At 40.0% G+C, this 18,541-nt stretch overlaps 1 protein-coding gene across 19 annotated transcripts in view; it reads left to right on the top strand.

Moving 5' to 3' along the window:
• EPB41L3 (erythrocyte membrane protein band 4.1 like 3) overlaps positions 1-18,541 on the top strand; it is a 255,856-nt gene that overhangs the window by 114,820 nt on the left and 122,495 nt on the right. For 17 of the 19 annotated variants that reach the window (XM_060243963.1, XM_060243960.1, XM_060243955.1 and 14 more), the window contains exon 2: positions 6,634-6,833. In XM_060243963.1, coding sequence (XP_060099946.1) covers positions 6,645-6,833 — 189 coding nt within the window. In that variant the 5' untranslated portion in view covers positions 6,634-6,644. Of the gene's footprint in view, positions 1-6,633; positions 6,847-18,541 lie in introns of those variants that run through there. The other 2 variants (XM_060243957.1, XM_060243958.1) reach the window with 2 other exon arrangements.

The raw sequence follows: 18,541 nt of genomic DNA, 5'->3' as shown, positions 1-18,541 counted from the left end.
TCTTCCGTTTTCCCAGGCTGCTTCCCGCCCCCAGTCAGCTGGCTGGCGGAGGGGGGGGGGAAGCCCCACCCGCAAAGGACCATGTGCCTTTGCACCTCCGGAGGCTTGACTTGAAAGGCTTCAATTTAGGATGGTGTGTCTGTGTTGCTGTGAAGAAGCTGGCAGCAACTGGTGAGTAGAGAGGCCAATCCCCTGCTTCAGACTCACCAGAAACAAGGGCGGGGGGGGAGAGGGAAACGTCTTCATTATTCCCCATGTGGAGATCGATTCTCATAGGGTATAATGGAGAATTGTTCTGGAGGTTTCGGAGGCTCTGGGGGAGCTGTTTTTTGAGGTAGAGGCACCAAATTTTCCATATAGTATCTAGTGCCTCTCCCCAAAGTACCCCCCAAGTTTCAAAATGATTGGACCAGGGGGTCCAATTCTATGAGCCCCAAAAGAAGGTGCCCCTATCCATTACTTCTTATGGAAGGAAAACATTTAAAAAGGTGTGCTGTCCCTTTAAATGTGATGGCCAGAACTCTCTTGGAGTTCAGTTATGCTGGTCACACCCTTGTTCCTGACTCTGCCTCCAATGTCTCCTGACTCCACCCCCAAAGTTCCCAGATATTTCTTGAATTGGACTTGGCAACCCTAGTTTTCCCACTCCTGCCCTGACCATGATAGCTCAAGTCATCTTATCAGATCTCGGTCACCCCTGTTTAGTGTTTGAATGGGAGACCACCAAGGAATTCTAGGGTCACTAGCCAGAGGTAGACAATAGCAAACCTCCTCTGAATGTCTCTTACCTTGAAAACTCTACGGACTTGCATTAAGTCAGCTGCGACTTGATGGCACTTTACACACACAAATTCCCCCTCCCACTTGAACTAACAGCAAGTTCAAGGGAGACATTTCAGTCTGTCAGATATCACAGAGGAAAGGGTTAAATGGTACTCCTGACAACACTGCTGATCAAATTGGGAGCATGGTGGTAGAAACATAAATGTTGCTAGATCCAATCACAGACAGCATGTGGTGTGACACAGCAGTTAGACTGACAATTTTTCTGGTATCATTTTCATCATCATCTTAATAAGTGGCAATATGTGTATCTACAGTGACACTGAGGGCTCAGCTAGATGAGAAGGAGATCCATGTATCCAGGAATCATTTTGTAGAAAAATAGGTTGTGGAGCTTATCCAGGGATTGTTATGCAGCTGTACATACGATTCAATGGACAGGGAGGTGGAACTCTCAGAAAGGTTCAGGAGCTGTGCTCCTGTGAGCTCCCACTGAACCTGAGGCCTGCATGTATCTTTAAATTTTTATATATAGCAGCCTCAGGGCCTCAGTTGGACCAGAACTGCTCTAAGAGTCATTTGTACTTGTTGCTCTTGAGAGGGATGGGACGGTACTGTTGATGTCAGCAGTAGAAGCATGTTGGCATTGATGAGCATAAAATCATCATGAAGAAAAATCTGGCCAGTGAAGAACTTTAAGATTCTCATCAGTTGTAGATTTCAGTAATAAATGAATGAATTATAATATTGTGTTTTATTGCCAGAGGGGTCAGCAAACATTTATAATTACAAATCTGTGCAATTACATCAAAATTCAGGACAAGAGATTAGCAAAGACTATAAGAGAGTTCATTTGCATTACTGAAAATGCAGTTTAACATTCTTGATAATTAACATGTTGAGTAATAACCTATAACATCTCTGCAGCCCAAACACTGGTTATTGTGAGTTATATATTATGAAGTGGCACATATAATGTCTCACAATGAAGTAATAAATATACACCGGAGTACTCTACATGATTGTTTTAGTGGAATAAATGTGTGTGTGGTATGCTCTTGAATTACTATTATTTCTCTTTCTGAAAAAACATGTATCAGAAGCCTCTTAATCCTTTCAAAATCTTTGTCTACAATGACCTTTGGTTAATCTAGCATCCCACCTACCTCTCCAATATATTTTAAATATATATATATTTTAAAGGACCACATTTGGTCCTATATTTTGCTCTGGAACTGTAGGCTGCAGATCTCTGTCTGAAGATGATAACTGAAATCATGGCAACTCTGACTTTAGTGGCATCTCATTAGTGCAAATCGTGTCAGTGTTAAATCTGACTGCTTTCATTTCAGCTCATTTTGGAGTTGTGTTATTGCATTCATTTGGTTCCAAATTAAAATGTGTTCTTTTTATCATAGTCTATATGTGTTGCATCCTTGTGCATTTACCATATCACTTTGCCAAAAAGGCCCATTCTAAGAGATTAGAGACCCATTTATTTAATTATCTTAAGTGTGATCACTAGCGTTACTAATAATATATCCCCATTCTAACATCTGCTCCAATTCATTGAATTAACCTTTATTTTCATATATGTTATATATAATAATTGAGGAAGAAAGAGTGAGCAGATTAAATTTCTGATAATTTTTTGAAGCTGAATCTATTTGAGACATGCCAGCAGATTTTGAACAGCTCTACAGTTTATTGATATTTGTTGTTGTTTTTTGGTGTCCTAAAATAATATGTAAAATTTTAATGTTTGTAACAGTTGATATAATCCAGCACATATATATATCTTCCTGTCAAGATAATGATTCTGGTAATGCTATAGGGAATATTAAAGTACAGCTAATTTCCTGCCCAGTGCAACTATTTTTATCAGAACTCCAGTTAAGATTTTTTTTTCTTTTGGGAAAACAACATAAAAGCTAAAAGTGTGTGCACAGTTAGGTAGCTTAAATCCCATTGAAGTCATCGGGGATTTAAGCACCCTAACTGTGCAGGATTAGAGACAAGGGATTTATGGAATTTGCAGCTCATTTCCATGGAGGTTCAAATTAAAAATGTTATTATACCAAACCATGTAACATTATAATTTATATCAATGTTCACCGTTATTTAACCTTAAAATAAAACTGTTGTCTAGCACAGTTGGTGTTTTTCTGCACCTGCAAACCAGAAGGGTATAGCAGAAAATTCAGCAAACTATGGCAAAGATTCATAATGTTCAGGCTAAACCCAGTGATTTGTGAATATGTACAGGTAACTTGCTAATATTAGTTAGTCAGAGCACATGCAGTGCAACTTTAAAGCCAACATGCTGGTTGTTAAGGAGCAAAAATTGCTCTAAAACCAGGAAGGTCCTACTAGATAGTGAAATGGGTACTTTGATTATAAAACATTTTATTTTAGTTTGCTAGATGTCTGAATTTCCATTGGAAGAAAATCTAAGCCCAAATAGGCAGCTGAGATACTAGCACTGCCACTTGAAACAGAATTACACTCCTCTAAGCCCATTGATTTAAATTGACTTAGAAAGGAACAACTGCTTAGGATGGTACTGTAAACCAATTAAAACAAAAACAATTTTTAACAAGATTAACCACTTTATTGTAGCTTGAGCCTTCATGGATCTGGTGGTGGTCTGTAGTCTGCAAAATATGTTTTTAAAAAGCTAAAATAAATATTGTTTCTGTAACAAGCTAACATGAGGTAGTCTTTGGAATTTGTTACCAAGGAAGGCAGGTGAAAGCTGTGTGTGCATATTTATACAGGCATAAACACACAAGTCCTTGTAAGCAAGGGGCTGGTAGAGATACTAGCAGAGAGATACTAACAATACTTTGGTACTTGTGATATTTCTCCTACAAGATAGTGATGAGGAATTAAATTAAGCTGTTCCAATAAATTCATCTATGCAAGTGAAGCCATTACAGAGAGTGCATTGTAGTTATCATTAATCACAGGCAAGGAAAGCCAGCTGATGCCAAGCAGTGAAGTCAGGATAAAAGAACACTTGGCTTTACAGTAGGTGAGAGGTTGAGAACCCAAGAAAATTAGACCTGAATGATAAAGAAGTTGCGAGTCTACTGAGGGCTGTAATGAACCATTTTAGCAAATCTCCCTTCCTACTTGCTTGGTGAAATATTTATTATTCAGTTATATTCAGTTTCTAGAAATGTATTTGGTTATAATAATATAATTTATAAACACATTTTTTGTTTTCTTTATGGTTTGAATGAAGTCTGAATTATTGTTTTTCTGTAATCAGAAATATTTTTATAATTATAGTGTGGGAATATTTTTATTCATTCATGCATTATAATATTCAGTCATCAGCAAAATATAATGCCAAGCATGTTTTTCTGGGATTAGGGCTAAAGAATAGAAAAGGACTGAGCATAATGTTCAGGCAGATTTAAACTCTAGCACTTCTCTTTGTGGAAAAATAAGCACTTAAGTGCTGAAGGCCAAAGGGTTGAGTGAGCATAATATCCTGGCTTTCATAAGCCCCACTACTACTCAGTGTGAAAAACCAGGAAAGATTGAAAGAAATTTGAGCCAAGATTAATCCTTTTTTATGAATGGAGGAGCTATAAATATGCAGACTTTGGAAGATGGTGGAAGACAGGAGGGCCTGGGGTGACTTTGTCCATGGGTCACAAAGAGTCGATCTTGACTGTGCGACTGAACAACAACAACAAATATTCTGTGTAGATGTATGTTACAGTTGTTATATAGTAACTACACCTGTCTGTTATTAGAAGATAATAGGGCTATACTGTAACAAATAGTTCATAAAAAGACTTTAGTAAAGGTATAGGGACTGAAGACTATACTACTGTGTCAGGTAACTACTTTCTGCTGCTCTGTGTTTCTAGTACATAATTTATGTATCTTAACATTTCATGTTAATGCTTTTGTTACAACTGTTTCAGATTTCTGCTTGTTTCTGTTTCATTGATTATTAAATGTCCCATTCTGTTGATTGTATTGACTTGCACTGTGTAGTCCAATTTGAGTCTTAGTAAGAAAAGGCAACTATAAATATAGTAGTCTGATGTGAAATCACCAGTCCTTACCCAATGACTCTTATGATTTTGGATTATGGAGACCTGGCAACTCTAGACCTCTTCATGGTCCTCATAGCCCCACACCACAAAATATTTGGCCACTGGTGTGCATATTCATATGAATTGTGTGGATTGACTATTTCTTATAGAACAAGTGGTCATTCATGTATTCACTGTAGGAAAATTGAATATATTGTTTAAAAATACTTTTGTGAGTTGGTTGTGCATGTTGCCATGGATGTTGTTGGTGAATAGGATAACTATAACTGGTTGTCAAGTGGATTAGACACTGATGGAGTAAGGGCTAAGGAAAGTAGATTATCAATCATGCAGGGAATGAAGGATATGCTATCTTGATTCCCTGCTTCCTCCACCTCCTAGTCAGCTGCTTTTACTTCAATTTCATATCAATATTGTTGAAGTAATACACATGCCAGGATCTGATGACCTTTCAGAAAGCAGCATTTTATTTATATGTTAGTTTTATATATCAGACTTTCTCAAAGGAGATAGTTGGGTTTGGCAACACAAGCTACACTGTGAGAGAGACTTGGCAGAAAGAGAAAGACAGAAAGATTTGTACAAAGCTTACCCAGTGAGCTTCTTGACAGCTGTTTGGTGGTTTTAAATTCTCTTTGCAAAGTATCTGTGTAGTAAACTATGAAGAAATTATCACAATGCTCACTGAAAAGCTGATAGTAGAAGGTGTCTCTCTATCAATAAGAGAATTGGTTTTCTAGAGAAGATAATTGCATGGTTATTGTACTTTCTCACCTAACCAAATTATTTCTTGGTGATGAACAAAATTAAAGTACAACAGTTGTATTTTATTTCAACCTGGCACAAATCAGTGTATGAAATTATTAAAGTTCTGATTTCAACAATGTTGAATTTATTTATTTGTTTGTTTATGCTTAGCTGGTTGATTTTATGGCTGTTGTAGATTTTATGCCTTGCCATAGTCTTCATTCTGATCAATGGTGAGACCCTTGTTTCTTTATATCCTGGGGAACTTCTGACATACAAAGACTTTGCACTGAGCTATCAAACAGAAATAGCTGCTTCGATCTATTCTGCCTTGGGTTTCTACCAACACTGCTGAACCCCAAGAATGACTGATCTTCTGGTTGATGTTTGGGAATTCTCTGAAAACCTAACCAAGTACTGGCCCCTAAGCAGGAATTCTGGCTAGTGAGTTTATTGTCCAGACTAAGGAAGGTTAGATAACACAGAATGGACATTACCTTTAGTGAGTAGCAATGAGGCAGGGGATAAAAGACAGAAGCCTGAAGCCCCCTCCCAATATAAGTATGTGTAGAGGAGGATAGACATTATTATCTCTCCTGATTAACAGGTCTTAGGATTGATCAGCTGCACTTTGTGATAACTGTGATGGTTTTCTGATTTTTAAAATCCAGCTTGTTTTATCTCTGTTATACACTTTAATGGCAGTGAACATCACAGTATTTAGGGGTGTGCATTTTTTAATTGTTTTAATTGTTGTGAATAGTCAGAAAGATCATTTACTTACACCTGTTTTATTTATCAAACTTCTGTTTTTTATTTGTAAGGTGTATTTTGTTGTGTTTTTCAGCATTTAAGCAATTGATGCTGAAATGATCAGCAGCACTATTTAAAGGCAGTATTCTTTCAAATTGCTTTAATTTGGGGGGAGGATGTCTGCAGTCTTATCCTGAGTGTGGGAAAGAAAATGAACACTTGATTTCAACCAGAGTTAACACAATGTTTAATAACATCCCTGTTTTTATTTCAGAATAACTGACCATGACTACAGAATCTGGATCAGACTCTGAATCTAAGGATCAGGATCAAGAGCAGAAAGAAGCTTCTGGTCAGCAAGGAACAGTGGGGACTGGGTCTCAAGAACAGCAGCAGCTCAGTGAAGAACACCAGAATGAATTAGAACAATTCTCTGCTGTAGCAGCACATAGCACTCCAGTAAAAAAGGAACAGGCAAGTTAATACAGTGGAAAGTGATTAATTGTAAAAATTCTAATGTATAACAGCAAGCCAAAATATGGTTTTACTCGAGCAAATATCCATCTTATTAAACAGTTTTATGTCTTTTAAGACTATTTCTTTATTATAACTCTGGCATAATTAAGAAATATTGATCTACATGGGTCTGTAATTGGGGGAGGGGGTTAGAAACTCCTTTTTACATTTCACAGTCATGTAATATTTTTGCAATTTATGTCAGATTGTCCTTCCTGCTGTGCTTAATTTAGAGTCCACTGTTGCTGTTCAAGGAGGAAAAAAACTATCACTATTTCATCTTCATGTTAGATCACACCAATTTGTGAAGAAGCAGGAGAACGCTGGAGACACATTTCTGTTTTGACACCTGCTGAAATCTAATTTCAATTTTGGTAGTGTGATGTTTGAAAGCAACAAAATCTCAAGTTTATTAAGCCCTGACAATTCTTAATTGGTTGCCCTCTCTTGTTCAGTACACTTGCTGATGCAAACCGCTTTCTCTTGCACGGAAGAAAAAAAATCAATTTCATTACATACATAGCCATCCTGAACACATCCAAAGATTTACACCATACACTAGTCCTTGGAGTTTGTTCCTCCTCCACCATTTTGGGGCATCTCATTGGCCACAGGTGTCCCTCCAGCTCTCTTTCAACTACAGCTGTAGGGACTGGTGTCAGTACACTTGGACTTGTTCCCCCCTCCCCAGCTGCTAGAGAAGCCAGCCCCAGCAGAGGTGGCATGGAGCTCTCAACTCCTGCTGCCCCCAGATGATCCCTTTTTGCCTCCTTGCTGCATGCAGATCATGGGGCCAGCTTCTCCTGTGGCACAGTTTAACTTCACTGCAGGAGAAACCAAGCTAGCCCTGGGGCAGGCAGGCTTTTAAAAAAGAAATCAATGTTTTTCTTCTTGGGTATATTGGACCCCAAAGAATTTGAGATTTCTGAAAAAACCCAGATCTAAATAGCATTCTGGTATCAGAATCCAGAATTTTTCAGAAATACCAATTCCTCCCCCCCCCCCAGGTCCCATAGCATATAGAATTGGAATATAATACATATTTATGGAATTTAAAATTGCAAACATATCCTGTTCTATGGAGAAGGCTACAATATGGTGCACCCCCTCTGTACCTTAAACTTTGCTATTTGGATAGAGACAGCTCAGTTCTCAATTAAAGTTATAGGGAAGGGGAGATCAGACGGATGTAGTGTAGAAACTGCAACAAAGCCTCAGAGGAAAACTCTGAAAGATAAGGTAATAAGATATTTGTGGGGTGTGGGTGTCACAGTGGTTTGAGGGAGAGATGAAAAGGTCAACCACAAGTCAGGTCAAAAGGGCAAGAGAAGTCATGCAGCTGTTGAGAAGCAATGAAAGCCCTGGATGCCCCTCATGAAGATTAGGTATCCTTCTTGGCACAGAAATGTACCTTGTATTTAAGAGCTGTATGTGTCTACAGCACATCCACTTTGTTTTTAAAAGAGTTTCACTCGTTCAAAAAGAGAAAATATTTCATAGAAGTTTCTTTCAGAACTCCCCAAAATTTCTAATTTTTCCATTATAAAAATTGAAAAAAGGCTTTGGGAAAAATGCCCCCCCTCCGCTTTCACATCTCTGCTAAAGTGGATTTTCCATTGTTGCTAGGAATGTTATACTGAAGAGTTGTGTTCTGCTGGCTCAAGGCTAATTGAACTATCAGAAACTTCTTACAGGTTTTTTTTAATGGTAGCTGTTTTATTTTAAACCTGCTTCAACATTCTGAAACAAAGAATCAGTAATGTATCCATGTCAGACAAATTTCTATCACAAAACTGAAGATAATGGATTTTAGTTCCATATATATCATTTTGAAAAAGTTTTTTTTATTGAAAGCATTTCAACTACAGTGTCTGAGGCTCACAAACATGCAATAAAAATAATAGAAACTTCACTTCAAATGGCTAAAACAAAATCATCTCAGTTTAGATTCTAAAACTTTGTCTGAAAATGTCTGCCTTATCTAAGTATTAAAAGGGAGGTTTTCTGACAAGTATTAATTTATTGGGGACGTTTTAATGCTACTTTCCCACCCAGTTTTTGGTCCTCAAGGCAGCAAACGGTCAATACCATTAAAACAGCTTTTCAAAATACATGTTATGAACCCAATTAAGGGACTCCCCAGAAATTTATCAAAAGAAAAGAAAAAAAACTTTCCACAAGTGGTTTGATAAGAACTATATTCTCTAGAAGGGATGACAGGCTGAGAGCAGAGTGTCAGTTAAAGTTCTGAAAAGAACAAAAGGGGCAGTTAGCCCATTGAAGCCACTGTGACCTTAAAGAATCCAGGAGGGGGAGATCTTGGGAAGTGGGGTGGGAATTTCCAAATTGATCCCCCACATCAGAACATAAGAGAAGCCATGTTGGATCAGGCCAATGGCTCATCCAGTCCAATACTCTGTGTTACATAGAAGCCAAAACCCAGGAACCATAGGAGGTCCACCAGTGGGGCTAAAACTCCAGAAGCTCTCCCACTGTTGCCCCCCCCCCCCCGCAAAGCACCAAGAATACAGAGCATCACTGCCCCAGACATATACATTGTAGCTAATAGCCACTGATAAACTCTGTTCCACATGTTTATCCAATCCCCTCTTGAAGCTATCTATACTTCTAGCTCCCACCACTTCCTGTAGCAGTGAATTCAACGTGTTAATCACTCTCTGGGTAAAGAACATAGTTCCTTGCAGTCTGTATCTACAATAGAAAGGAACTGTTTTGTTTTGTGGCTGTTTACAGGGGTAATTCATGCAGACTCCAGAGCTTTCATTGAATCTCAGTTTCATTGCTGTAAAATGTGGTTGCGTTTGAAACTTAGCACAGCTTTGTTAGCATGTTAATACCTAAAGAATTATTCCAGTTTCTGCTACATTAATCCCATAGACTGAACATCTTGCTTTTAAAAATCTGAAGCCTTCACCAGTATTAGTGCACAGTACAGCTTTATATCTATTGCTGTGATTTTCATTGTTTACATAGCTGAACATCTTGCTTTTAAAAATCTGGAGCCTTCACCAATATTCGTGCACAGTACAGCTTTATATCTATTGCTGTGATTTTCATTGTTTACATAGCACCCTTAGTGTACTTCAGATTTACAGTCTAAATTTAGTCTGGGGGAGAAGGGAAGGCTAGGAATATAACAGGTTGGCAGGAGTTGCTGGGGTACAATACAGTTTAGTGGTAGATACAATACAATTAGTTGGCAATATCCTGTGCATTGTATCATGAAAAGGAGTCAGTTGCTGACTACCTTGGAACTGATGTCAGTTTATTTTTTCTTACTTCTTCCATGCCATTCAGGTGGGCATACGTGGATTCTACCAATCTTTTTATCATCAGCGCTATATTGTTAGGTAGTTTAGCCTGGTAGACAGTGACTGGCTTATGAAACCTTCCCGGCAGCATGGGTTCATTGAACCTGTATCTCCTCAGTGCTAGGCTGATGCTGTAACCACTGTAGCACTGTGGCTGATAGGCTTATGGCCTCCAGAAAGCCCTTGCCTAGTAATTACAGTTTTGCAATTGAAGCAGTTTGTTTTGCAGAAAACCCACATAGAAACCTTAGAGATGAAAAATCTGGAGACTGTTAAGAGATTTCTGTATATAAGGATGTTGGGATCTTTTTTCAGAGGACAAACTGGGCATACATTCTGAGTGAAGTGTGGCCTTGCATTTTAATGGTCTGTAATAATTTTGAGGAAATTGGTTAACCACTTTACAAACATGATAATTTGGGCTGTGGTGGCATTAACACATCTACAAAAAATATCAAGGTGATTCATGACTCTTTGTTGTTACTGCAACAGACTAGCACAGGAATTGAGACTACTGTAGCCAGCCCTTTAAAAGAGAGGATAGAATAAAGATAAAATAGAAAATACATTGCAATTTATTTCACAGGGGGAAAAGATGACATTAAATATGTTGGAAGCTAGGATAGCCTTTCAGTGCAATCCTGGGAATACTTTCCTTGGAGTAGACTCCATTCAATAGACTTGAGTAGAATTCTGAGTATACCTGCTTAGGAAGACACTGTTGACACTATGTTCTCTTGCTACAAGTGAAGTATCTGTGCATGCATACATCCTGTAGTTTAACTTCAGCAATATTAGCTCTACCAATGAGGCACTGCTGCTGTGGAGGTTGCATTCACAGAAGTGAACACAGCTGCCAGTGGTGTTTATGGCGGCAATAGGGATGTCTGATTTACTATTATGGAATCCCTGCAGCTACTGGAATGGCCTTGGCTCAGCCATAGCTCTCACAGAGTTGTTCTTGAAAGGACAGCTTCTGTGAAAGCTCTCTCAGCCCCACCTACCTCACAAGGTGTCTGCTGTGGGGGGAGGAAGGTAAAGGAGATTATAAACCACTCTGAGATTCAGAGTGAAGGGTGGGATATAAATCCTCCATCATCATCATCTTCTTGTCATTTGGCATAAATGAAAGCTGTTGCAAGGATGATGTTTCTCTACTATATGACTGGTGAAATCACATTCTACAGCAAAATTCAAGAAATGAATTCAAGAAACAAAACATACATATTATAAGTGCTTTTGGATCAACCATTGCCTTTTGTTTACTTATTAAATGAACTTCTCTGGCTGTAAATACTCAAACATCAACCTGCTTGTATGATCAAGAGAGAACATTTGAGGAGTGTCATTGCTGCTCCCACCCCAAACTTTAACCTTTCCTCCCTGTTAGATGTTAATTGATGGGTCAGTGGCCAGATTCTCAGCTTTGCTGGATGAATATATTACAAAGGAACTTTTGAGCAAAAATTAGTCTGAAAGAGAATGCATTTACGCATGTAAAATGTGAAATACTGAATACAGGTTGTGTCTCAGTGGTCACTTTTGTCCTAGATTAGATAACTGTATGAAAGGGATGTCAGGTTTCTTTAGGAAGACAAGACTTAATTTCCTCTGAAACTACCTTGCTGCATGAACATGTCTTGACAGTTTTGGGTCCTCCTCTAATAGTTCCTGGCATGTTTTTGTGCACAGCACAAATTAATATAAGATATTCTTGTGACTGTCAAACCTAGAGTATTTCCCCCAGCATTGATTTGTTCTGCTTACCCACTTCAAGAAATTATTACCTGCATAACTTCAAAAGAAAATACACAAAGCCAGCCTTGTACGTGTAACATTCTTCAACAAATTTTTTTTATTTAACAAAAGCAATGGCAGAATCAGTAATGGAGTAATTGGGGGAGCTGTTTAACACTCACACCTCCCATCTATTTTTCTGCTGAAAATTCTCCCAGGGCTGCTTTTCTACCCACAGGGAGACATATATATGTAGGACAGAAAGATCTCATAGAACTCTGGTCTATGTATGCAGTAGTATATTAGAGAAGCAGAAGTAAGCAAATGTTGTTCTAGTCATGTGGTGTAGAAATTAGTGTGTTGCATGTTGATGGCTACTAAGCAGTGTAATCGGTGGGACAGGACCCTCGGATAGAATAGTCTCTTCTTCTGGGTTGCAAATTCTGATACAGCTACCATTTTTTGTGCATATGGAGAAGAGCAGCAGGTCACTGAAAAGAAGTTATTTAGTAGCAGGGAGGATTTATCGATGGCTCTGATCCTTTTTTTTTTTTCATTCACTATGGCACTCCTCTGTAGTTGTCTTATGCTTTCTTGTCCCCAGTGTTTTTGGTCTTCTGGCCATGTTCTTGACTCTGGTGAGGATAAAACTCTAATTCTCCTTTTTTTGCTACCTGAGTCTGCTATCATGAGTTTTCCTTTCATGCACTTATAAATCTATGGGTCCAATGTATGGAAAAGATCACTGCATTATACATCCTTTGTCCAATCAATTTATTTCAGTCTACTCTATTACAGAGGGTTGCTATGAGGGTAAATTAGAATGTAAGTTATTCAAGCGGGAAAGAAATTTAATAGTAATGGGTATGGAAACGACACTCTGCAGATAAGGAAATGCACAACTGTAGTTGTCATTTGGCTTCCCCATCTCTAAAGGGTCCTGTAGGCTATGATAAAGAAGATGGTGCAGGAAGAGTGGGAGGTACATAGGATTTGTTAGTCATATTTACTATCCTATGTGAAAAAACAAAAAAATTAGAGAAATAAAGGTTCTTAGCTGATACGGTGGCAGTAGGACAAGGAAAAATATTAAGGAGCCATTCCAGTCCTAAGATTAGCTGAATTTCTTTCCTTCTCTGGATATGTCATTGCATGCTATAGTCCTATGTAGCTGAGAATACCTGACATGTATGTAAAATATGGTGTCCTTAGCAATATTCCCTCTAAGCTGTGGAGTCTTTGTGAGCAAAAATTCTAGTTTGTGAACTACTGGCATTAAAGTTGTGAGCTACTGCATAAATGAGTTTGCTCTGGGGCCATTTTTCCAGAGCTAAGACAATAATGTGTGAGCCGGAAGCTAAAAAACTGTGAGCTAGCCCACACTAACTCAGCTTAGAGGGAACACTGGTCCTTGGTCCTTATCCTGCATTAGTAATGATTTATATATCTTTCACAGAAGTATTTCCAACTGCTGAGAAGTGAGCACAGGTGGAATTTGTTTTTCCTTTCCTACCACAAAGCTCAGGAAACTGTGGGAGGTAATCTGGGTTCATCTTTACAACCTCATAGTAGTTTGCAGTAAATTCAGAACATTCTGTCCCATTAAGCGCTCAGTTTTCTGTATGACCACTATGCTTCTGGTGTTAGTGGTTTATCTTTTGGGAAGAGATACAGAGGAAAGCACATCAGAATTAGACACTCAAAAGGTTAGGGGTTACGCATCAGAATTAGACACTCAAAAGAAACAGCCTTGTAGTCTAGGGACTTGAATGAGTGTTTTGTTTTGTTTTGGTGTGCATTCACTTGAAGCTGTGCAAAACGTGGCTCAAAGAGTTTTGAATGAAATTGCTTATGCAATACTTCATTAAGCTGTCTCCCAAGCATAATGTGACTCTATACAGAGCTGAGCATTGTCAGATGAAAAGCTCCAGCTGGGCATGTTGAGTTTGGCCAAGCAATCAGGCATTGCTCAGGTTGTAACGGAAAGAGACAGAAGGGGACCAGCCGCATACCTAGTGAGAAAAGGAGTCTGATGTGGGGTTGAGCAACACCAAGAACTGTTTAAGACAAGGTAGAAATGTAGATGGGAGCCATTGCTCTCTTTTTCAGACTCAAAGCATTACTGCTACATTTTGTTCTTTTTTTTTTTGAGTGCTTTCTTTTATCATTGTAAAGCTGACATAGGAGGATCCATTGTGTGGGAATTTGTTAGTTGTCCCTTCCTTCCATTCCATTTGCCTGTTCAAATTTAATTTAAGGGGTAAGAGATACAGATATAGGTCCTTATATCTTTTACCACTACCAATATTCCTGAATCCCAGTACTGCTCAGGTATTCGTATTTGGGAAATATTTGGGTTTGCTGAATTTTGGCAGGCTCCATTATACCCTATGGAGACCATCGGGACTTTTTTTGTAGCAGGAACTCCTTTGCATATTTGGCCACACACCTGATGTAGCCAATCCTCCAAGAGCTGTAATAAGAGCCTGTAAGCTCTTGAAGGATTGGCTACATCAGGGATGTGTGGTCTAATATGCAAAGGAGTTCCTGCTACAAAAAAAAGCCCTGCTACAAAAAAAGAGACATTATAGTCAAGTTCAAGTTTATTGTTACAGTCAATGACCAGCTCACTTAATCAATTTGTGTTATTATAGTTACTGGTCCCCATAGGCTATAATGGAGAATCGATTCAGGGGTATCTGGGGCTCTGGAGGAGAGCTGTTCTTTGAGGTAGTGGCACCAAATTTGCAGCATAGCTGCTGGTGTTTCTCCTTAAAAACAAACAAACAAACAAAAAAACCCTCCAAGTTTCAAAAAGGTTGAACCAAGCTGTCCAATTCTGTGGGTGCCAGAAGAAGGTGTGGGGGGAAAAGCATTTAAAGGGCTCGCATGCCTTCAAGCTGAGAGTTCACTCCAGAGACATTTAAAGGGACTGAGAGCTCTTTAAATGCCCTTTAACTGTGGCTATCTGGTGGTCCCGAAAAATCTCTATAACCAGATAAGTTGCTCACTGGCTAACCATCTTTTTAAAATACCCCCAAAATACTGATAAGGTTTTGGGGGTTTTTTCTGCTCGGTTTATGCTGAATGCACCCTAGTTGAGGAGAGAATTGGACAAGAAGAAGACTGCAGATTTATACCCCGCCCTTCTCCCTGAATCAGAGACTCAGAGCAGCCTACAATTTCCCATATCTTCTCCCCCCACAACAGATACCCTGTGAGGTGGGTGGGGCTGAGAGGGCTCTCACAGCAGCTGCCCTTTCAAGGACATCTCCTGCGATAGCTATGGCTAACCCAAGGCCATTCCAGCAGGTGCATGTGGAGGAGTGGGGAATCAAACCTGGTTCTCCCAGATAGAGTGCACACATTTAACCACTATACCAAACTTGCTCTCTACACCAAACAAGTAGCACAGGGTGGGGGGTGGGGAAACAGCCCCTTACCAGTCCTCACCTTAGTCTTGCTTCACTTGTGGCTGTTTTACATCATAAAATAGAATCCCTGAGGAAGAGCAATAATTGAATTACATGTGCCCTGACCTGGATAGCCCAGGCAAGCCCAGTCTCATCCAATCTCAAAAGCTAAGTGGGGTTGATTCTGGCAAGTACTTGGATGGGAGACCTCCTTGAAATGCCAGAGGCAGGGGCAGGCTTTATTCAGCCACCTCTCTAAATACCCTCCATATCCTCAGTAGAGGCCAGTTACCAGAGGTCACCAGGTGCACACTCACACCCGCACATGAACACACAAGACACCAGCACATAAATACACAATAATAATAATAATAATAATTGTAATTGTAACATGTATTTCAGTGTTTGGTAACATATGCACCATGCCTAGATGAATTTCATCTTTTCCTATACTACTAAAAATGGAAGAAAAGCAATTATAATAGATAATTGCCGCCTATATGCTTTACTGTGAGCAGTGGAGTCTGTGTATTGTGCAGCAAACAACTCTGGGTCTGAAAGTAGATTAAAGCTTTTGGCCAGATTTGATTCATTCATCTTCCTTCTTCAGTGAAATCTGTGCAGGCCAGCCACGGATATTATTTCTTCCAGCTAAAAGCTATCTGAGGGGCACCCCTCCCCCTCTGGAGCTGGCACAAATGACTTTTCCTGCCCAAACTGTCACGTGCCCTGGAGGCAGGCACCCCATTTCCCTCAGCTCCTTTTTTGCTTCTGTGTGGAGAGGAGCTTTCCAGCTTAGCTGTGCTTTTTTTCCCCGTTCTTACTGGATTGATGTTTTTTCTGCTTCAACTTCCTTTTTTTCTATGGAGTTTTTTTCTTTTCTCTGTGAGAGGTCTGTCTGGGGTGAAGTGACTCTTGTCAGTCTACCCTTGGGTTCCCCCACTGCCACCACTTCTGGTGCCCAGCATGGCTTCTAAGGCACCATTTAAGAAGTGCACAAAATGTGCAACCAAAATGACCCAAAGAGATGAGCTTGAGCTCGTATGTTTGGTGGAATCACATAATGTGGTTTCTTGCAAAATTTGTCAGGGCTTTACACCTAAGTCATGTTTGGATAAAGTGTCCTGACTGAAGGCCATACTACAGGAAAAGGCTTTGTCTGCCTCGGTCTTGTCCAAGTCGGTTCCAGGATCACAGCCTCTGAAACTGTGTTCCTCAGCCTGGTCAGCCTTGTTGGTTTTGGTACCAGAGCCTTGTCCTGAACCACTGTCTGTGTGGTTGGTTCCAATGGCCTCAACATCCAAGCAGCATTCACACCTGCCTAAGAGAGCCACTTTGGTTATTTGTGCCTTGGTTATTCCATCCCCTTCTGTTCCGTTCCATTCCTTGTTGGAACCACCATCCAAAAGCATTAGAAATCTGGCTATGCTTCCAAGCATTGTAAACATCATTCATCTTTCCTGAGGCATCCTTCAAAGGGGAGGTCCTTCTTGTTCCACTGTGCACTCCATCCCCTCACTTGAGATCTCCTGTCAGATCAATGTCAAGATCTGAATCAAATCTCTCAGCAGGGCAGCTGGTACGACCTGAATTGACCATGTTCTCATCATGGCAACAACCTTGTCGTCTTCAATGGCCTTCATACTGTATGACACCAGCATATTTGCAACAGTGGCCTGAGCATTGGTCTCAGTGACCCCAGCTTCCACCTCTTCTTGTAGGCTTCAGGCATGATTTGTCGATCCTGGTTACCTGGAAGTCTCCTCTCTTTTCATACCACCTGATGCGGACCCTGAAGAGGAAGGGACTGTGGCATCCCATTATAGCTCATGGAGCATGTCAGAACTGTCTCCAGAAGAAAGGGTTGGGAACCCAACCCCTATTCCTCCAAATGAATCTTTGAGACTTTATAGAAAATAAATGCTCAGGCTGACTAAAGCACTAAATATTGAAATATTCACATCTGATAATAAGCCAAAAGAGAAGATTTTGAGTAATTAAATCCTGACTTGCTGACCCAATAGTACTGATTTGGCAAAAAACCTGCATCTACCCATGCTACTTCCCACAGGGTCAAAAACTTACATAAGATCAGTCATAACTCATGTGAATTTCTTACATTCATCTACCTCCCTCTTCACTGATTATTGAGGACATGCAGGTGCATCACAAGCCTGGTCAACAATCATCTCTGACAGAGAGAGTTGACTCTTGGATCCGTTAGACAGGAAAATATATTCTTCTGCAAACCTGGATTTCAGGATTGAAAATTACCAAACCATTGTGAGAGGCTACCAGCTTTTCCTAAGAGAGAATCTGTCACAATACCGGGACACTCTTCCTGAGGGAGATCTGTGGCTAAGTTGATCCAGTCAGAGGTGGTTAGACTTTCCAAACAGGAGATAAATGCAGGTGGACATGCAGCTGCCATGGCAGCAGTCCATGGCCTCAGCCATTGTCCTGAGATTACATTCTTGGCTACATACAACTGCTCTCCCCTTAGAAATGCACACCACAGATGGTTTCCTGTCTACAGTAGGGATGGGTGTGAATCGAAGAACGAATTGCAATTCATGCTTAAAATAACCAATTTGTGGGTTGTTCCGAATCGGTCTCAGTACTTGCGTTATGCCCAACTTGCACAACGAATCAGCTTATTTTGGGGTGGTTCGTCTGTGTGTCATTATAGGCATCTTCACGCGCCGCGACTTGCCTGGCTTGATTACGTCACCCAGAAGTGACGTTATCATGCGGGGCACGTTGTTGGAAGAATGCTCTATCACTTGGGAAAAAACTCTATGGCAACATGCCCAGCACGATAACATCACTTTCTGGTGATGTCATCACTTCAGGCACATCATGGCACACCTGTGCATTCTAGCCTTCTGGGGGGAGGGGTGTTCCACACCTTATGAACCAAACAAACCAACAAATCACAATTCATTCAGAAAATTAAAAAAAAAAACACAAACTGAACCGAACCACCATTTTCTCATTCCATGCCCATCCCTAGTCTACTGTCAAACTGTCAAGTCTCTTAGTGTTTTTTCTTAACCTTCCGTCACAAGGCAGTGCTTCATGCCAAGGTAGTATGGGTTTGCCACTCCCTTCTCTAAGGGCCAGAGACGCCAGCAGCAACAGGCGCCATATCAGTATCCTCAGCATCAGTATCAGCCATCTTCCT

The sequence above is a fragment of the Heteronotia binoei genome, chromosome 7, assembly GCF_032191835.1.
Source record: "Heteronotia binoei isolate CCM8104 ecotype False Entrance Well chromosome 7, APGP_CSIRO_Hbin_v1, whole genome shotgun sequence".
NCBI lineage: Eukaryota > Metazoa > Chordata > Lepidosauria > Squamata > Gekkonidae > Heteronotia > Heteronotia binoei.
Note: the sequence above shows the minus strand (reverse complement) of the source record. Positions and strands in the feature narration are given on the sequence as shown.